The 17,376-nt window shown below is 47.2% G+C and overlaps 1 protein-coding gene across 1 annotated transcript; it reads right to left on the bottom strand.

Annotated features, from left to right (window-relative positions):
- Positions 1–531: 531 nt before the first annotated feature.
- LOC135057368 (Y-box-binding protein 1-like) lies at positions 532–1,497 on the bottom strand. Its single transcript, XM_063963256.1, has one exon. It carries the CDS (start codon positions 1,495–1,497, stop codon positions 532–534), a length of 966 nt encoding a protein of 321 aa, XP_063819326.1.
- Positions 1,498–17,376: the final 15,879 nt, after the last annotated feature.

The raw sequence follows: 17,376 nt of genomic DNA, 5'->3' as shown, positions 1-17,376 counted from the left end.
CACTGCCTCCTGTTCCACTGCCATCCTGCTCTCTCTCTCTCTCTGCTCACTGCAGCTCTCCTCCCTTCTTCTCTCCCCATACACCACGGCCAATCAGAGCGCTCCCAGCTTCCCGCTCTGCAGGGATCCTGATGGAAAGCCCAGGGTCCTAGTGCTATACATATTTCCCTCCTGGTTGCCATAGTTGCTTAGCAACCAGTGTAAAAAGGATTTTAATCCTCATAGTGCATCTGCAGCTGGTTTAACTAGCAGAAGGGGTACCCCAAACGCGGGTATCACATGTTCGCCCGCTGAAATTATGCGTGTCCCCACGCATACTGTAATGGATTAAAGTCCTACACCACAGTCTTTGAACTCCCAATACATGCAAATAATTAGATGCCAACAAGTTAAACCTGAACAGTTATACCTTTCTACTTTTACTCTTGTTAAATAGCTAGGGTATGTCCATCCCAGGTACCCCATCCCTCTGCCACAGGACTTCGATCCCTCTGCGGTACGGGTTCTTCAATGGTGTACATGGGTGTTACTCTATATCACGGCGTGCGATCTGCAACGAGCATGTGGTGCACCTTTATCGCATCTCATTGATCTTCGTATAGCCTGCTGTATCCTGAAGGCGAATTCTTCTCCCGTTATGGTCCTGTACTCACTATCCATTACAGGCTTCTCTTCCATGGAATGGGCCTCAGCCTTCTCAGCTGCCTGTGGGGTCTCTGCCTGGGGCTTGGGTTCAGACGGTGGCATTGCTGGCTCCGGACTTCTGGATTCCACGGGTCCCACTATCTTTGTCACGGCCATGTGGACCACTGCTTCAGTGTCCCTTCTCTGGTCAGTCGCACCGGCATCTGTTTGCTCGAGATTTGCTGCACGGTAATCTGCGTCTTGCCTTTTTGGGATGTACTCTCGTTTTTGTTGAGGAGAAATCTGAGGCTTTATCACATTTTGAAGGCACTGCTGCACTGTCTCACTCTGACCTTTGACAACCGGTCTCTCACTTGTGTCCAGCATTTTCCTTTGCTTTTGGACTTCAGGTTCGGGTGGTCGGGGCATCCGTTCAGGTCGAGGAGGATTGGTGTTAGGTCTACCGGTCTCACTATTACAGTCTCTTGGTTCCTCTCTGCTTCCGCTGTCCCAGTAGTCTTGCTGGTAGTAGAGTGGAGGCTTTCTATACCGCGGACAGCGCCAATACCGGTTACGCTCTCTGGCATGTCTGTTGCCTTGCACTGGAACGCCATTAGGACCTGTGACGTTGATAGCCTTAACGCCCCTTTTTCCATTGGTCAATTCAAATTCGACCCATTCCCCGCTTCCTAGGCTTCGGAAGTAATTGTTCTGATGGGTCTTCTGAATGCCCGTATAGTGAACATATATGGTTCTCTTAGTGTCTGTTCTCCTTATGAAGCCGTAACCACGCGTTGCACTAAACCACAATACTTGGCCTGTCGTCTTTCTTGTTCTGGTTCTTCGATCATCCCTACCAGATGGTACACCCATCACTCCGACTTGACTCTGCCACACAAGTCTTGGTCCTGCTTTTCTGGGTCGTTCCTCCCATGGTAGATCTATTCTCTCCACTCTTTCGGAGGTCTGTTGACATACAGTGCCTTTCGGAGCATGGAATTGATCGGTCAATCGTCAGCCCGATTCTCTTACTACATCCCAGCGAGGACGACTCTGCCAATCTTGCTCTTGACGCCATTCTCTGTGTCTATTCCTATCTTGGTCCCTGTCGAGCTCTTCTAATCTCCGGCTCATTTGGGAGAGATTCAATATCATCTCCATCAGCCTCTGATTGAGCGTCTCCATAGGATCTGGTCCCGGTGGGGCTTGTGCTTGCTGGAGAACCGCTCCCACTTGGGCTAGTCCGTCTGACTTCGCGGGCAGTGCGGTTTCTCTGTAGCTGTGATCTTCACTCCACTCTGAAGACGCATCTTTCACGACATTGTTGCTCTGATTTTTCCCAAGGATCTGCAGCACCGTCTCTTTGAATTCCGAGAAGGAGTTCCCTGGTTGCTGTCGTCTCTCCATGCGCATTTGAGAGCGAATTGTCTCTCCTCTTGCACCTTCTACAAACAGGTCTGTTAATGTTCTATCTATCCCTTCGACTTCTCGTTCATCCAGGGCCCGTATAGCCTTTGCAGCTTCTTGTAGGGCCAGCGCAAAGTCTCGCAGTGATTCGTCAGGTCTTTGTTTTCTCGCATAAAGGCGGCTCTTTAATTCCGCTATGGTCTCGCAGTCGAATATGGTCATCAGCTTCTTAAAGATCCCTTCGACGGTCTTCTTTTCGCTGTCTTCCCATGCTTTCACTTCCCGTAGTGCCGAATCCGTCAATTGACCCATAACGATCTCTATTTTCTGTTCTTCGGTTAGTGAGTACAGGCGGAACATGGAGTACATCTTGTCTTTGAATTCTTTGAACGTACTCGAACCCGGCACTTGTTTTCCTGCAAACGTTGGTAACCATGGTGCTCCAAAATAGTATGGCATAGTCAACGGTGATGCCGCCATGGTGGTCGTGTTTCCTTGTCCGAGTGCCGGTGGTAGCATGGGAGTAGCGGGAACCTGTGGATCCGTCATCTTGCTCGTATCCTGTTCGCGGACGCCAAGTGTGATAGGTGGTAAAGCGTACCTGCAGTCTCACGCCTGTCCAGTTGCGGCCTCTCTGGTCGTTCGGTTCTTGCTTGTCCCGACGTCGGGCGTAATCTGCGTGGAAAGGCTGCGGAGGACCTGGGCAGAAGGGACAGGGATACCCCAGTATAGACAACACCCCACCTTAAAGGTGAAAGGACCACTACGGTGGGATACAGAACAAAGATTTATTATAAACAGTGTTAGTCACTGGTCCATGTGACCAAATTCACCTCTTAGTAGAGTTCAGTGCAATTCAATAAGCCATGATACTTTTAGTCACATACTAAAAATATAACATAACATTAACACAAGAGCATTTCAGAATTTCAACATTCAGACGTCTTATACAGCCGCTTCATGAGTATGCATGCGTTATACTGACGGGTCACTAGATGGCGCTAGATTGGATATGTTCAGTTTATGCTGCTGACAAAATGTTCCAGCTATATCACTGTCCTACAGGGGGTGCTGTAGAATGAGTTTGCACTGTGCACAGTATTTGTAATCCAACGGGTGGTGCCGTGAAGCAGCTACTTGCCATGTATAGCACCAGTTTCCAATAGAGGGCGCTGTGGAGTAAGTCATCTCACAGTATAGCAATGCTTCAAATAGAGGGCGCTGTGGAGTAAGTCATCTCACAGTATAGCAATGCTTCAAATAGAGGGCGCTGTGGAGTAAGTCATATCACAGTATAGCAATGCTCCAAATAGAGGGCGCTGTGGAGTAAGTCATTTCACATACAGTGGGTCACAGAGCAAATGACCCAATCCTGGCACACACATTGTGCTGCAGCTCAAACAGTCTAGGGATAAGTGTCACTTCGTGTTTTCCTTGCAACTGCAGTGGTAAGGGGAAGCAGAGGGTTTCACACAACCCTACCCCTTAAGGCTCTCTCTGGTACAATGGCAGGCAGCTCCAAATAAATCCCATATGTCCCTCTCCTTGTACATAGAGTCCTGCTGTGATCTGTCCCAAGGGGCTGTGATGTTGCAAGCTGTCAGGGTGATCACTGTTGGTCTGGGTGCCCATATGTGGGGGCTGTCTGGGGTGAAGTAGAGTACCTGTATTATCTGCTGCTGTTGCCAGCTCCTGCCGGTCACTTCTCACTGCTGCTTTTCAGGATGACAGCCGTCTCTCGATGCCCAGTCTCTCCCAGCGCAGCGCGCCTCCAGACCTCCGCGTACAGCTCTTCACACCCACACATGACACACTGCCTCCTGTTCCACTGCCATGCTGCTCTCTGTCTCTCTCTGCTCACTGCAGCTCTCCTCCCTTCTTCTCTCCCCATACACCACGGCCAATCAGAGCGCTCCCAGCTTCCCGCTCTGCAGGGATCCTGATGGAAAGCCCAGGGTCCTAGTGCTATACATATTTCCCTCCTGGTTGCCATAGTTGCTTAGCAACCAGTGTAAAAAGGATTTTAATCCTCATAGTGCATCTGCAGCTGGTTTAACTAGCAGAAGGGGTACCCCAAACGCGGGTATCACACACTGAAAACAGCTGATTAGACAAATGCAATGTGTTGAGTGTATCAAGCACTTGGCTTACAGTTTGGAATGGGGAATCTAGAAATAAGCCATCAGGTGTGCAGAAAATTGTACAACCTAATTTCATCAGTACACTGTTGGTATTTCTTAAAATGGATCTTACCCTGTATATCTACATTAGTCATGGGTTCAGTGTTGTCTAGTTGTAGGTGTTTGATAACAATATGATATAGATATGGACTAAACTTCAGAGGTCACTGCAAGGATGATTGCATGGGTTTTTGGGACAGCAGTATCTGGAGATGTGACCTGTTCCTCCACACTTATAACATACTAAAGGGTACATTTACTAAGCAGTGATAAGAGCGGAGAAGTGAGCCAGTGGAGAAATTTCCCCATCAACCAATCAGCAGCTCTGTATAATTTTATAGTATGCAAATTATAGATGTTACTTCAGTGCTGATTGGTTGCCATGGGCACTTCTCCACTGGCTCACTTCTCCGCTCTTATCACTGCTTAGTAAATGTACCCCTAAGTCATGAAATGCCCAATCGTTACATGTCCTCTCTACTTTCTCTCCATTCATGCACTTGTACTTTTCTCCTCGGCTATCCAAATCCAGTAGTGCAAGTGCTTGCAGCTACCGCTGTTTCTGCAACCAAATTTACTTTGTGTCCTGTATTTCTTTCTGCCTGGAAATGATAGCATCATGCTGTGAGGCAGTCTCATTGCTGCTAGTTACTGTGCTGGTTCTCCAGTTGGCACCTAATTATGGCCCTCATTCCGAGTTGATCGCACCTAGCATCTTTTTGCTGCTCATACGATCAACTTGACGCCGCCTATGGGGGAGTGTATTTTAGTATAGCACGGCTGCGATCGCTTGTGCAGCCCTGATATGCTAAAAATTTTTACTGCAAAACAAGACCAGGGTCAGACTTACTTACCCTGTGCGATGGATCCAGCGACAAAGGTCCCATGATTGACGTTAGACATCCGCCCTCCGAATGCCTGGACACGCCTGCGTTCGGATCTCCATGCCCATAAAACGGTGAGTATCCGCCCCGGAATGCCTCCCCGCTGTCAATCTTCTTGTGATCACGCTAGAGATCACTTTCTTCTCTCTTCTGGTCATTGCGCTGTCGCTGGGCAACGACATGTGTGAGCATTTCGGGCACCACGCATGCGCAATTCCAACCCCTTAGCACCACAGCGAAGAACCGCTGCGTGCAAATGGGTCGGAATGACCCCCTATAATTGGGTCTAACAAGCCTTCCACCAGTATGCTGGTGGCAAACAATTTGTGAGCTTTATTTGTGTATATCATAGAGATGAGCGGGTTTGGTTCCTCGGAATCCGAACCCGCCCGAACTTCATTTTTTTTTACACGGGGCCGGGCGACTCGGATCTTCCCGCCTTGCTCGGTTAACCCGAGCGCGCCCGAACGTCATCATCCCGCTGTCGGATTCTCGCGAGGCTCGGATTCTATCGCGAGACTCGGATTCTATATAAGGAGCCGCGCGTCGCCGCCATTTTCACACGTGCATTGAGATTCATAGGGAGAGGACGTGGCTGGCGTCCTCTCCGTTTATAGAGAAGAGAGTGAGACTAGAGTAGAGAGAGACACAGTAGTAATTTTGGGGAGCATTAGGAGGAGTACTACTACTTGCTGAAGTGATAGATAGATAGTGTGACTGTATAATGTATATCTGACTTGTGGGGGAGACACTGACAGTGGGGAGCAGTTAGAGTCTGAGAGCAGGACTCAGGAGTACATATAACGTACAGTGCACACTTTTGCTGCCAGAGTGCCACACTGCCATTGTGACCACACTGACCACCAGTATAATATATATTGTGATTGTCTGCTTAGGAGTACTACTTGCAAGTTGCTGATAGTGTGACCAGTGACCTGACCACCAGTTTAATAATCACCACCAGTTTAATATATATATATATATATATATATATATATAATTGTATATAATATATATATAATATTGTGTACCACCTACCCGTTTTTTTCTTTTCTTTCTTCTTCTTTATACATACTACTATAGTAGCTTACTGTAGCAGTCTGCGGTGCTGCTGAGCTGACAGTGTCCAGCAGGTCCGTCATCAGTCATTACATAATAAATATATATACCTACAGTGGCAAACGCAGGATTTGCACGGGGGGGTTTCCAGAACTGGGCGGAGCCAATCACGGGGGTGGGGACTGAGGTGACCCAGTATATGCTGGGTCCGTAAAACTAGTGTGTCTGTGTGTGTGTGTGTGTGTGTGTGTGTGTGTGTGTGTGTATTTATATATATATATATATATATATATATACATACATATATCTACACATATATATATATATATATATATACATACACACACACACATACATATATACATATACATAGCATATTAAACATGCATACATATATATATATATATATGTACACACACATACAGTACACATATATATACACATGTATATATATCATATCTGTGTGTGTGTGTTTATATGTATGTATGTATGTATATACATGTGTATATATGTATGCACATGGATATATATGTACTATAATTAAAATAAAGTAGACTTTTATTGTACTTGCAAGTGCCACCAGGAAGACAGCAGGCTGCAGAGGACGCTAGACAGTCATTAATAATACTCATGCAGCTTTTTTTTTAGTGGAGGGGGGTTTCTGGGTACTCTGAAAACCCCCTGGGTGCGCCACTGACCTGTCCGGCTGCAGTACTAGTGATATTATATATATATATATATTGATTTCATCTCATTATCATCCAGTCTATATTAGCAGCAGACACAGTACGGTAGTCCACGGCTGTAGCTACCTCTGTGTCGGCAGTCGCTCGTCCATCCATAATTGTATACCACCTACCCGTGGTTTTTTTTTTTTCTTTCTTCTTTATACATACTACTATAGTAGCTTACTGTAGCAGTCTGCGGTGCTGCTGAGCTGACAGTGTCCAGCAGGTCCGTCATCAGTCATTACATAATAAATATATCTACCTGTCCGGCTGCAGTACTAGTGTGATATTATATATATATATATATATTGATTTCATCTCATTATCATCCAGTCTATATTAGCAGCAGACACAGTACGTGTTAGGCGCCGGGGTCCGCTCGTCGGTGCGGCCCGGCGCCTAGCAACCAGGGACGCCGTACGCGGACAGCCGCCGGCTCCCTGGCAACGCTGGACACCGGGCGCGCTGAGCCGCACGGACCCTAGCAACGGGGACGCCACTGGCGGACCGTGTTCCCCGTTGCTAGGTTTTAAGAGTTAATGTATTCTCCTGCTCTCTGGCCATGCAGCAAGGCAGCTGCACGGCATTTATTCTAATCAGCCTTTTGGCAGCTGATTGGAGGACTCCTTGTTAAATACACTCCCAGGGCTTCTCACAGACGCCGGTAATAGCTTCTTGCATGCTGTTTCTGTTTGCTGAGAGTCTGTTCCAGTCTTGCTGTATCCGGTCATTCCAGTATTCGGAAGTCCTGAACTCGGAAGTTTGTCATCTTATTCCTGGAGTCCTGACTAATCACCATATAACATCCAGTGGTGTTCGTGAGTCGCGGCCTTGCCGTGTGTTGCGGCTTGTCCGCTTTATTATTTATTATTTGTGTTTTGGAGCATTCTGCGGAGGGTTCCGCTTCCACAGGTCCACTCTGGTATCCGGCGGTGCTGGGTAGGAGTATTGGACAAGTGGATTTTGGTTGTCCTTTTCCCTGGCGGGTTTCCGCACATACTTCTGTTTTTGTTAGTTAGCGTGTTGCCCCTGGTCTGTTGTCAGTCAGAGGTCCTCTTGTTATCATCCTGCCTCGGATTTCCCTTTGTCTCTCACTAAGACCGGGGGGCACCGGAGTTGGGCAGACATAATCCGCCCTTCAAACGTGGCTGCCAGGGGCTCAAGAAACCATAGTCTCGCAGGGGATTTCCGATAGCACGGGTGAGACAATAGAGTTAGGGCGCCAGGGGCAACTAGTCTTCCCTGCTCCCGTTACCTGCATTCCTTTCCAGCGCTCTGGTCCTTGTCATAAAATCTCCTCCGGTCAGGAGTGCTGGAATCATAACATTATTACCGGCCATACCAAAACTTAAAATTAAAACGGAGTTTAATTTTTATTCAGTTTTTTGTAAGAAATTGTCGGCCTCATGAATCCAACAGGGTTAGGACCAAATCCTGGTCAGCTCTTAGTCAGTCAGATTCAAGAACTTACTCAGATGGTTCAGGATCTTTCCCTTCGGGTGAAGTCGCAGGAAGATCTTTTACGAACTTCCCCGAGGGTAGTTCCTGAACCAAAAATGCATTTTCCTGACCGTTTTTCTGGGGATAGAAAAGAGTTTTTTAATTTTAAAGAATCCTGTAAACTTTATTTTCGTTTAAGACCGATCTCCTCGGGTACTGAATCTCAGCGGGTCGGGATTATTATTTCTTTGCTCCAGGGGGATCCCCAGACTTGGGCATTTGGTTTAAAAGCAGATGATCCGGTGTTGCTGTCAGTAGACGCTTTTTTTGGGTCTTTAGGACTGTTATATGACGACCCTGATAGAGAGGCATCCGCTGAAGGTCAGTTGCACGCTCTCAGACAGGGTAGCAATCCCGCAGAGGTTTATTGTACGGAGTTTCGCCGGTGGTCGAACGACTGTGGCTGGAATGACCCAGCCCTGCGCAGTCAGTTTCGCCTCGGCTTATCAGAATCAATTAAAGACAGTCTCCTCCAGTATCCCGCTCCTGAGACTCTCGATAAACTCATGGAGCTTTCTATTAAGATTGATCGTCGTCTCAGAGAGCGGAAGGCTGAAAAAGGAGCATCGGTCAGGTCATCTCCGTGTGTATATTCCATCCCTGAGGACATAGAGGAGCCCATGCAGATGGGTCTCTCCCGGTTGTCTCCTGAAGAGAGAGCCAGAAGGCAAAACTCTGGTCTTTGTTTGTACTGTGGGGGTAAGGGACATTTTGCTCGTAATTGTCCGAATAAGTCGGGAAACGCCTTGACCAGGTGAATTGTGAGGGGGTTCACCTAGGTCTGCAGCTTATCTCCTCGCATAACTCCCTTTTAGTCCCAGCTAAGGTTTCCTTTGGCAGCCTCAGTTCCTCGGTGTCGGCTTTTGTCGACAGTGGAGCCGCAGGAAACTTTATGGATTTTACTTGGGCCAAGGCCTTAGGCATTCCTCAGTTATCTTTGGGTAGGAGTGTCACCATGCATGGTTTAGATGGGAGTCCACTGTCCAATGGGGTTATTTCCCTCTGTACACCCCCTGTACTACTTACGGTAGGAGCTCTTCATTCTGAAAAGATCGAGTTCTTCCTTACCCATTGCCCAGCAGTTCCAGTGGTTCTGGGTCACCCTTGGCTGGCCTTTCACAATCCCACCATTGATTGGCGGTCAGGGGAGATTTCTCAATGGGGTGCCTTCTGTGATAAGGAATGTATTTCGTTTCCAGTCAGAATAGCTGCTGCAATTCCTGAACTTATTCCCATGGAGTACCAGGAGTTTGCTGATGTGTTCTCCAAGGGCAATGCAGACCTTCTGCCTCCCCATCGGCCTTATGATTGCGCCATTGAGCTAATTCCTGGTGCCGCATTGCCAAAGGGAAGGTTATATGCTTTATCCGGGCCAGAAACTGCGGCCATGAATGACTATGTTAAAGAGAGCCTAGGGAAAGGATTTATTAGGTCATCTAAATCTCCTTTAAGTGCAGGCTTCTTCTTTGTGGAGAAAAAGGATGGCTCACTCAGACCTTGCATTGACTATAGAGCCTTAAATAAAATCTCAGTTAAAAATACTTATCCTCTGCCGCTGATTTCTGTCCTCTTTGATCAGCTGCGTTCGGCTGTGATTTTCTCCAAAATCGATCTAAGAGGAGCGTATAACCTCATCCGAATCAGGTCCGGAGATGAGTGGAAGACAGCCTTCAGTACTCAGTCGGGTCACTACGAGTACCTAGTGACGCCGTTCGGCTTGTCTAACGCTCCAGCAGTTTTCCAGGACCTCATTAACGATGTTCTCCGTGACTTCCTAGGGAAATTCGTGGTCGTTTACTTAGACGACATCCTGATTTATTCTGACTCTATTGAACAACATGTTACCCAGGTGCGTTAGGTTCTTCAAAAGTTACGTGAGAATCATCTATATGCCAAACTGGAGAAATGCGAGTTTCATGTCACGGAGGTATCTTTTTTAGGATACATTATTTCCCCTCTGGGATTTTTCATGGAACCAAAGAAGCTTCAGGCCATCCTTAGTTGGGCGCAACCCACCAATTTAAAAGCAATTCAGCGCTTTTTAGGGTTTGCGAATTATTACAGGAGGTTCATTCATTCCTTCTCCGACCTGGTTGCTCCCATTGTGGCCCTGACAAAGAAAGGAGCGGATCCTACCAACTGGTCGCGTGAAGCGGAGTTATCCTTTCGGGCCTTGAAACAAGCTTTTGTCTCGGCTCCAGTCCTTAGACATCCCAATCCAGGATTGCCCTTCGTGGTGGAGGTTGATGCCTCGGAGGTTGGAGTAGGGGCTATACTATCTCAAAAGGATCCAGAGTCTCAGGAACTACATCCTTGTGCCTTTATGTCTAGGAAATTCTCCTCCGCTGAATCCAACTATGACGTTGGTAACCGGGAACTACTGGCAATAAAATGGGCTTTCGAGGAGTGGAGGCATTGGCTGGAGGGAGCAACACATACCATTTCAGTATTGACTGGCTATAAGAATCTGCAATACATCGAATCAGCTAAGCGGCTGAATGCCCGGCAGGCTCGTTGGGCTTTGTTCTTTACTCGTTTCAAGTTTATTATAACTTTCAGGCCAGGTTCCAAGAATACCAAGGCAGATGCTCTGTCACGCAGTTTTCTTCCGGTTCATGATAACAGTCCTGTTACTCCCATACTTCCATCTTCAGTCATTTGGGCAGGCCTCACACAAGATTTATTTACCCAGTTAAAACAGCTTCAACACCAAGCTCCTGGAAATTCTCCTGCTGGTCATCTTTACGTCCCTGAGTTCCTGAGAGCTAATGTTTTGACTGAGTTCCATGATAACAAAGTTTCCGGGCATCCAGGGATCTCTAAGACATTGGAGTTAGTCTCCCGCTCAGTATGGTGGCCTGGTCTTTCTAAAGACGTTAAGGAGTTTGTTTCTTCATGTCAGGTTTGTGCACAGCATAAGGTTCCCCGTTCCTTGCCTATCGGGCAACTTATGCCCTTGAATGTCCCTCTCAGGCCATGGTCTCATATTTCCATGGATTTTGTGGTGGACCTTCCCCTTTCAGCTGGATGCAGAGTCATTTGGGTGGTAGTAGACCGTTTTAGCAAGATGGCTCATTTCATTGCCCTTCCCCGACTGCCATCTGCCCAAGGATTGGCAGTGTTGTTTCTCCGCCATATTTTCAGACTTCATGGGTTGCCCACTGATATTGTTTCTGATCGGGGTCCACAATTCGTTGCACAATTCTGGAAGTGTTTTTGTGCTTCATTAAAGATGAGATTGTCATTAACATCTGGTTACCACCCACAGTCCAACGGGCAAACCGAGCGAGTTAACCAATCATTGAAACAGTATTTGCGTTTGTACTCAGCCAAACTCCAGAATGATTGGTCCGAGTTTCTTCCATTAGCGGAGTTTGCTTACAATAATTCTTGTCATTCCTCCACCAACGTGTCTCCATTCTTTTCAGTTTTTGGTTTTCACCCCAGAGCTAATTCTTTTTTTCAACATTCCTCAGTTTCCTCGCTAACCTTAACCTCCCATCTCAGAGCCATTTGGAAAAAAGTGCACCTTGCTCTCAGAAAAGCGGCCTTTCGTGAGAAAAAATTTTCTGACCGGCTCCGACGTCCTTGCAATTTTAAGGTGGGAGATAGGGTATGGTTGTCGACTAGTAACATTAGACTTCGACAATCTTCAGCTAGGTTGGGACCCAAATTTATTGGACCATTTCATATCATTAAAAAAGTTAACCCAGTTGCTTTCCGGTTGCGTTTACCAAAATCTCTTCGGATTGGTAATACGTTTCATTGCTCCCTGTTGAAGCCATACATTTCTTCCAATAAATTTCCTCGGAAGATCTCTCAGGGAAGATCTCCAGTGGATGTACAGGGACAACAGGAGTTCCAGGTGGAGAAGGTTCTCGATTCCAAGTTGTCCAGGGGCCGGCTTTATTTTCTGGTTCACTGGAAAGGTTATGGTCCAGAGGAAAGGTCCTGGGTCCTGGATAAGGATCTTCATGCCCCAAGGCTCAAGAGGGCATTTTTTCGGGAGTTTCCTTGGAAGCCTGGCTTTAGGGGTTCCTTGACTCCTCCTCAAGGGGGGGGTAATGTTAGGCGCCGGGGTTCGCTCGTCGGTGCGGCCCGGCGCCTGGCAACCAGGGACGCCGTACGCGGACAGCCGCCGGCTCCCTGGCAACGCTGGACGCCGGGCGCGCTGAGCCGCACGGACCCTAGCAACGGGGACGCCACTGGCGGACCGTGTTCCCCATTGCTAGGTTTTAAGAGTTAATGTATTCTCCTGCTCTCTGGCCATGCAGCAAGGCAGCTGCACGGCATTTATTCTAATCAGCCTTTTGGCAGCTGATTGGAGGACTCCTTGTTAAATACACTCCCAGGGCTTCTCACAGACGCCGGTAATAGCTTCTTGCATGCTGTTTCTGTTTGCTGAGAGTCTGTTCCAGTCTTGCTGTATCCGGTCATTCCAGTATTCGGAAGTCCTGAACTCGGAAGTTTGTCATCTTATTCCTGGAGTCCTGACTAATCACCATATAACATCCAGTGGTGTTCGTGAGTCGCGGCCTTGCCGTGTGTTGCGGCTTGTCCGCTTTATTATTTATTATTTGTGTTTTGGAGCATTCTGCGGAGGGTTCCGCTTCCACAGGTCCACTCTGGTATCCGGCGGTGCTGGGTAGGAGTATTGGACAAGTGGATTTTGGTTGTCCTTTTCCCTGGCGGGTTTCCGCACATACTTCTGTTTTTGTTAGTTAGCTTGTTGCCCCTGGCCTGTTGTCAGTCAGAGGTCCTCTTGTTATCATCCTGCCTCGGATTTCCTTTTGTCTCTCACTAAGACCGGGGGGCACCGGAGTTGGGCAGACATAATCCGCCCTTCAAACGTGGCTGCCAGGGGCTCAAGAAACCATAGTCTCGCAGGGGATTTCCGATAGCACGGGTGAGACAATAGAGTTAGGGCGCCAGGGGCAACTAGTCTTCCCTTCTCCCGTTACCTGCATTCCATTCCAGCGCTCTGGTCCTAGTCATAAAATCTCAGGAGTGCTGGAATCATAACAGTACGGTAGTCCACGGCTGTAGCTACCTCTGTGTCGGCAGTCGCTCGTCCATCATAATTGTATACCACCTACCCGTGGTTTTTTTTTTTTCTTTCTTCTTTATACATACTACTATAGTAGCTTACTGTAGCAGTCTGCGGTGCTGCTGAGCTGACAGTGTCCAGCAGGTCCGTCATCAGTCATTACATAATAAATATATCTACCTGTCCGGCTGCAGTACTAGTGTGATATTATATATATATATATATATATATATATATATTGATTTCATCTCATTATCATCCAGTCTATATTAGCAGCAGACACAGTACGGTAGTCCACGGCTGTAGCTACCTCTGTGTCGGCAGTCGCTCGTCCATCCATAATTGTATACCACCTACCCGTGGTTTTATTTTTTTTTCTTTCTTCTTTATACATACTACTATAGTAGCTTACTGTAGGGCCCAAGGACAATTCCATCTTGCACCTCTTTTTTCTTAAATTTTTCATTGCGTCATGTGCTGTTTGGGGAGTGTTTTTTGGAAGGGCCATCCTGCGTGACACTGCAGTGCCACTCCTAGATGGGCCAGGTGTTTGTGTCGGCCACTAGGGTCGCTTATCTTACTCACACAGCTACCTCATTGCGCCTCTTTTTTTCTTTGCGTCATGTGCTGTTTGGGGAGTGTTTTTTGGAAGGGCCATCCTGCGTGACACTGCAGTGCCACTCCTAGATGGGCCCGGTGTTTGTGTCGGCCACTAGGGTCGCTTATCTTACTCACACAGCTACCTCATTGCGCCTCTTTTTTTCTTTGCGTCATGTGCTGTTTGGGTAGTGTTTTTTGGAAGGGCCATCCTGCGTGACACTGCAGTGCCACTCCTAGATGGGCCCGGTGTTTGTGTCGGCCACTAGGGTCGCTTATCTTACTCACACAGCTACCTCATTGCGCCTCTTTTTTTCTTTGCGTCATGTGCTGTTTGGGGAGTGTTTTTTGGAAGGGCCATCCTGCGTGACACTGCAGTGCCACTCCTAGATGGGCCCGGTGTTTGTGTCGGCCACTAGGGTCGCTTATCTTACTCACACAGCTACCTCATTGCGCCTCTTTTTTTCTTTGCGTCATGTGCTGTTTGGGGAGTGTTTTTTGGAAGGGCCATCCTGCGTGACACTGCAGTGCCACTCCTAGATGGGCCAGGTGTTTGTGTCGGCCACTAGGGTCGCTTAGCTTACTCACACAGCTACCTCATTGCGCCTCTTTTTTTCTTTGCGTCATGTGCTGTTTGGGGAGTGTTTTTTGGAAGGGCCATCCTGCGTGACACTGCAGTGCCACTCCTAGATGGGCCCGGTGTTTGTGTCGGCCACTAGGGTCGCTTATCTTACTCACACAGCTACCTCATTGCGCCTCTTTTTTTCTTTGCGTCATGTGCTGTTTGGGGAGTGTTTTTTGGAAGGGCCATCCTGCGTGACACTGCAGTGCCACTCCTAGATGGGCCCGGTGTTTGTGTCGGCCACTAGGGTCGCTTAGCTTAGTCATCCAGCGACCTCGGTGCAAATTTTAGGACTAAAAATAATATTGTGAGGTGTGAGGTATTCAGAATAGACTGAAAATGAGTGGAAATTATGGTTTTTGAGGTTAATAATACTTTGGGATCAAAATGACCCCCAAATTCTATGATTTAAGCTGTTTTTTAGTGTTTTTTGAAAAAAACACCCGAATTCAAAACACACCCGAATCCGACAAAAAAAAATTCGGTGAGGTTTTGCCAAAACGCGGTCGAACCCAAAACACGGCCGCGGAACCGAACCCAAAACCAAAACACAAAACCCGAAAAATTTCAAGTGCACATCTCTAGTATATCATCTCTGTAACAGCCCGATGAGAGTAGTCATGGATAGATTCCTGAGCTTCCTGTTTAATGGTAAAAAGCTTCAGCCAATCTACCTATGGCGGAAAAAGTGTAGTCAAAGTTTTTCAAATATTTGTGAGGACAGTGTCATTATCAGCAGGTGTAATAAAGTCATCACCAGCAATATGTACATTTGTACAAAAAGTCTGAAAATCCACTGTTTCAGGTACAGTAAATCTGCCCTCAAAAAGAATCTCCAATCCTTCATGGAGGGTTCATGTGCATGACTTATTGTTTTAATAAAGTAAGTCTTTTCTAGGGTCTGCGAAATTTGTGATCAAAGGCCCTCACTCCGAGTTGTTCGCACGCTAGCTGCTTTTAGCAGCATTGCAAACGCTAAGCCGCCGCCCTCAGGGAGTGTATCTTAGCTTAGCAGAATAGCGAACGAAAGATTAGCAGAATTGCTTAAAAATCTTTTCCTGCAGTTTCTGAGTAGCTCCAGACCTACTCCTAGATTGCGTTCACCTCAGTCCGTTTAGTTCCTGCTTTGACGTCACAAACACGCCCTGCGTTCGCCCAGCCACTCCCCCGTTTCCCCAGCCACTCCTGCATTTTTACCTGACACGCCTGCGTTTTTTAGAACACTCCCGGAAAACGGTCAGTTACCACCCAGAAACACCCACTTCCTGTCAATCACTCAACGACCAGCAGTGCGACTGAAAAGCGTCGCTCGACCTTGTGTGAAACTGCATAGTATTTTGTGAAAGTACGTCGCGCGTGCGCACTGCGGGCCATACGCATGCACAGAAATGCCGATTTTTAGCCTGATCGCTGCGCTGCAAACAACGGCAGCTAGCGATCAACTCGGAATGACCCCCAAAGAACGTAATTCAGATCTTGACCATGGCACAGTCATATGTTCCGGTCTGTCATCAGCAGCAGTAGCACCAGGTATAGTAAGTGTCCTGACAGGATGAAGCTGGTAATCACTCTATAAACCACTTGATTGTGGGTTTCCTGTGAGAGTGGTTCTGTCAGGTGTTGTAACCCTGACTCAATGATCAGGGATAGTAGTCCTGGCCCACTGTGCTTCTGGTGCAAGCAGTGGTGCTGGGTTAATGTCAGGGGAAATATCACCTTGTGATTCCCCAGATATCAACACATTAGCTCCACGACTGCCACCCCCCTGCCTGGGGCGTTGGGTTGTGGAACAGCATGGGCTACGGTTGCAGCACAGACCATTGCTAAATCCTCATCCCCTGATGAATCTGTGAAAGTCTCCATTGTGAGAATAGGATATAATGAGGGTCTGTGTGCACGTTGCACCTCATAGTGAGAAGCTAGGTGCAGTGGGTTGCTGTTGACTGCTGGCTAACACACTTGATTTCCATTTGCATGCCTCCTTTTTCCACAAATTCAAACACTGCAATTGTGTTACTCTATTTTTTGCAGTACATACTGTATCTGTAAAAATTGCATGTGTAGTATTTTCTCAAATATTAGAATCAAAGGTACCATCCAGTTGGGAATGATTGTGGACATTCATTCATCATGTCACACCCCTTCTTCACATACTGTATACAATTATCACAGTATAAATCTTTCATTATAGTACTTGCACTTTTAGTAGGCATGCCCCTTTGGTAGCATCTAGATTCTCTTCGTACAGAGGACCTTTACCATAACCCCCTGGGTCAAACCGAAAGCATAACTTTTCCAAGTACAACTCAATTTAGAACAATAGGTGCGTCACTCACAAACAGCCACTAGATGTCAGTATGAGCACAGAATTCAACTGTATTCTAACTCGGTGTACTGTAAAATGAAGGTTGTTATGTAATATTGCATGAGGCACATATGTTAGTTCGAATTCTAAAAAATAAACAGATAGCATTGCTTAAAGACACAGGTCTCAGTTATCATTTGTCATCGATAGTCAGCTCTTCAGACAAGTCCATTATGATTGGTCTTCTAAGAAGTCTGTCTCATATCCTAGCCTTTCTCTTATACCCCTTTTCCACTAGCTCAAAAAACACGGGTAAATGCACGCATTTACCCGTGTTTTTTTTGCAAGTGGAAAAGGGTAAACCCGGATCAGGTGACCCGTGAATCCTACCCGGCTATCTACCTGGGTAGGACACGGGAATGA

The sequence above is a fragment of the Pseudophryne corroboree genome, chromosome 3 (assembly GCF_028390025.1).
Source record: "Pseudophryne corroboree isolate aPseCor3 chromosome 3, aPseCor3.hap2, whole genome shotgun sequence".
Lineage (NCBI taxonomy): Eukaryota > Metazoa > Chordata > Amphibia > Anura > Myobatrachidae > Pseudophryne > Pseudophryne corroboree.
This window is presented reverse-complemented; position numbering and strand designations above follow the sequence as displayed.

Excerpts from the sequence above, each read along its gene's own strand:
- LOC135057368 (XM_063963256.1), bottom strand. The coding sequence starts at position 1,497 with ATGGGTGTACCATCTGGTAGGGATGATCGAAGAACCAGAACAAGAAAG.